This window comes from Triticum dicoccoides, chromosome 7B (assembly GCF_002162155.2).
Source record: "Triticum dicoccoides isolate Atlit2015 ecotype Zavitan chromosome 7B, WEW_v2.0, whole genome shotgun sequence".
NCBI lineage: Eukaryota > Viridiplantae > Streptophyta > Magnoliopsida > Poales > Poaceae > Triticum > Triticum dicoccoides.
This window is the reverse complement of record NC_041393.1, coordinates 47186774-47188870: the sequence shown is the minus strand read 5'-3', so window position 1 is coordinate 47188870 and position 2097 is coordinate 47186774. Positions and strand designations below refer to the sequence as shown.

The window sequence follows — 2097 nt, the reverse complement described above, 5'->3', positions numbered from 1 at the left end:
TATTTTCATCATGCTTAATGTCTTTTCTCGGACTTGTGAATACCGAAAACCTATGAGACATTTTTGGTTCCAAGTCATGTTGATGTGAGAGACTATGTTGTTGTTATGTGACAGCGCAATTATGTGATGATATATTGATTCCAAGTCAAGCAAATTATGTTGTTCATGTGATGAATTGTTGCAAGATTAGATTTTTAGGTGTTTTACACCATTTTAATTCAATATGGCAATCCCTCATGGTGTTATGTAGAGAGGGGGATTTGAGGGACGTGTGGCTGGAGGGGGAGGGTGGAAGAGGGGGATTCATCAAATCCCCTGAAATCCCCTCCTCCCAAAACCTCCACAATCCTTTGCTGTCAAACCTGGCCTAACTGAAAACGGATCACTCGATTACAATGTAGCGTAGCACGCGAAAGATGTGTGTGGGACGCTGAAACGACTTGCCGGACTACGGACTACCCTCCGGCACTCGAAACTGCTCTGGCGCTGAGTGCTCCTGGACTACCTCTGCCGCACCTTCGCCGTGGCGAGCTCGCCCTTCGTCTCCTCCAGCTGCTTCTGCAGCGCGGCGATCTCCGCGTCCCGCGCCAACAGCTTCTCTTCCAGCTCCAGAGCGTAGTCCAAGGAGAATGACACGTAGTTCGCCGCCTGCACACAAATAATGTCAACATGTTCCGGCGAATGAAGAGCTTGAATTTGACACCGCGTTCTCTGGCATACCTGGAGAATCGCTACATAGCTCGACGCGGCGACGTCTGATGGCCCGGTCGCCGCAAACACGCGCTGCTGCGATGGCGCGACGGCACCCCGCAGCAGCTGCCGTGCAGCCTCCCAGTCCGTGCCGTGTCCGTGTCCGTCGGCGAAGTCTTCTGGTTCTCGGGAGATTCCCGGCAGCGGCGAACACTCGCCGGTGGGCACCGAGTGGCCACGGGCGGCGAGGGGAGTGACAGACGAAGGCGGACGGCCCTCCTCGCTGGCCTCGTCCAGGTTCCCTTTCTCCCCGCACAACGGCGACGACCCTGGCTCTGCTTTCACCTTCTTTGCCGATACCGACGCTTGCCTGGCCATCTTCTCCGCCAGCATGGTTTTCATCATGTCGTAGACGGCGGAATCCATCCCTGAATATCAAGGGTAAGATCAGCCGCCGCACGAAACTTGGGGATGCGCGGGATTTCAGCGTTTACCTTTGGAACTGGTACTCGTACCAGTAGAGGGCGGCGCCGGAGATGCGGCAATTACCACGGCACCGGCAAGGTTGCTGTCGCACAAACATGTCGTGATATCAACGGCGGCGCCGCCGTTAGCACCTAACAGCTTCGCCACGGATTTCTTCTCCTCATTTGTAAGCACCGGCTCCATGAGGGAGCTCTTGGACGGCTCGCCCCACTCCACAGGACAAGGCCATGGGGTCGGCGAAGAGAGGAAGAAGAACCCGCGCTTCCAGCCGTGGATGGAATCTGGCAACCCCGTGAAGCGCAAGACGGGGCTGTCCCTGAAACTGGGTTTGAAGTAGTACCATCTTCTTTTGTGCTTGTGGTTGAGGACGGACAGCAGGAAGAAATGCCGGAACACCGCGAGCGACGGCGGCACGCCGGCGGAGCGGCAGAGCACGAGGAAGCCCGCCATGATGCGCCACGCGTTGGGCGCGAGCTGCGTCGGCGCGATGCCGAAGTGGGCGAGCGCCTCGCAGAAGAAGGGGTGGAGCGGGACGCGCATCCCGGCCTCCAGCGCGTGCGCGTACACGCAGACGCACCCCGGCGGCGGGGGCGAGCACGCGCGCAGGTCGCCGGCGGGGCGCGCGGTGTAGTGATCCCTCCGGATGCCGTATTTCTTGCAAACGGCATCCACGTCGTCCGGCGAGCGCAGGGACGAGACGAAGCTCTCGGCGTCGGCGCGCTTCGGGAGGACGACGGTAGCAGCGTCGGCGGGCCTCGGGAAGACGGCGGTAGCGGGGTCGTCGTCGAGGTCGGAGGTGGCGACCTGGTAGTCCGGGCCGGAGTACGATGAAGAAGAATTCATGGGCGCGGGGTTGCTCGTCTGTCTTTGGTGTCTCCCGTCTCGTGTTGTACAGCAGAGATATGAGCAGGCGGGGGCACT

At 59.2% G+C, this 2097-nt stretch overlaps 1 protein-coding gene across 1 annotated transcript; it reads right to left on the bottom strand.

Moving 5' to 3' along the window:
* Positions 1 to 344: 344 nt before the first annotated feature.
* LOC119338584 lies at positions 345 to 2019 on the bottom strand. Its single transcript, XM_037610893.1, has 3 exons — positions 1194 to 2019; positions 721 to 1118; positions 345 to 648 (listed from the first exon to the last, which is right to left on the bottom strand). Exons 1-3 carry the CDS (start codon positions 2017 to 2019, stop codon positions 502 to 504), a joined length of 1371 nt encoding a protein of 456 aa, XP_037466790.1. The 3' UTR covers positions 345 to 501.
* Positions 2020 to 2097: the final 78 nt, after the last annotated feature.

Bases quoted from the DNA above. Each gene is read 5' to 3' on its own strand.
- LOC119338584 (XM_037610893.1), bottom strand. From the start codon at position 2,019: ATGAATTCTTCTTCATCGTACTCCGGCCCGGACTACCAGGTCGCCACC. The intron at 1,119-1,193 runs GTTCCAAAGGTA...CTTGATATTCAG, and splicing joins CTCTACTGGTACGAGTACCA to GGATGGATTCCGCCGTCTAC. The intron at 649-720 runs GTATGCCAGAGA...ATTTGTGTGCAG, and splicing joins GCTATGTAGCGATTCTCCAG to GCGGCGAACTACGTGTCATT.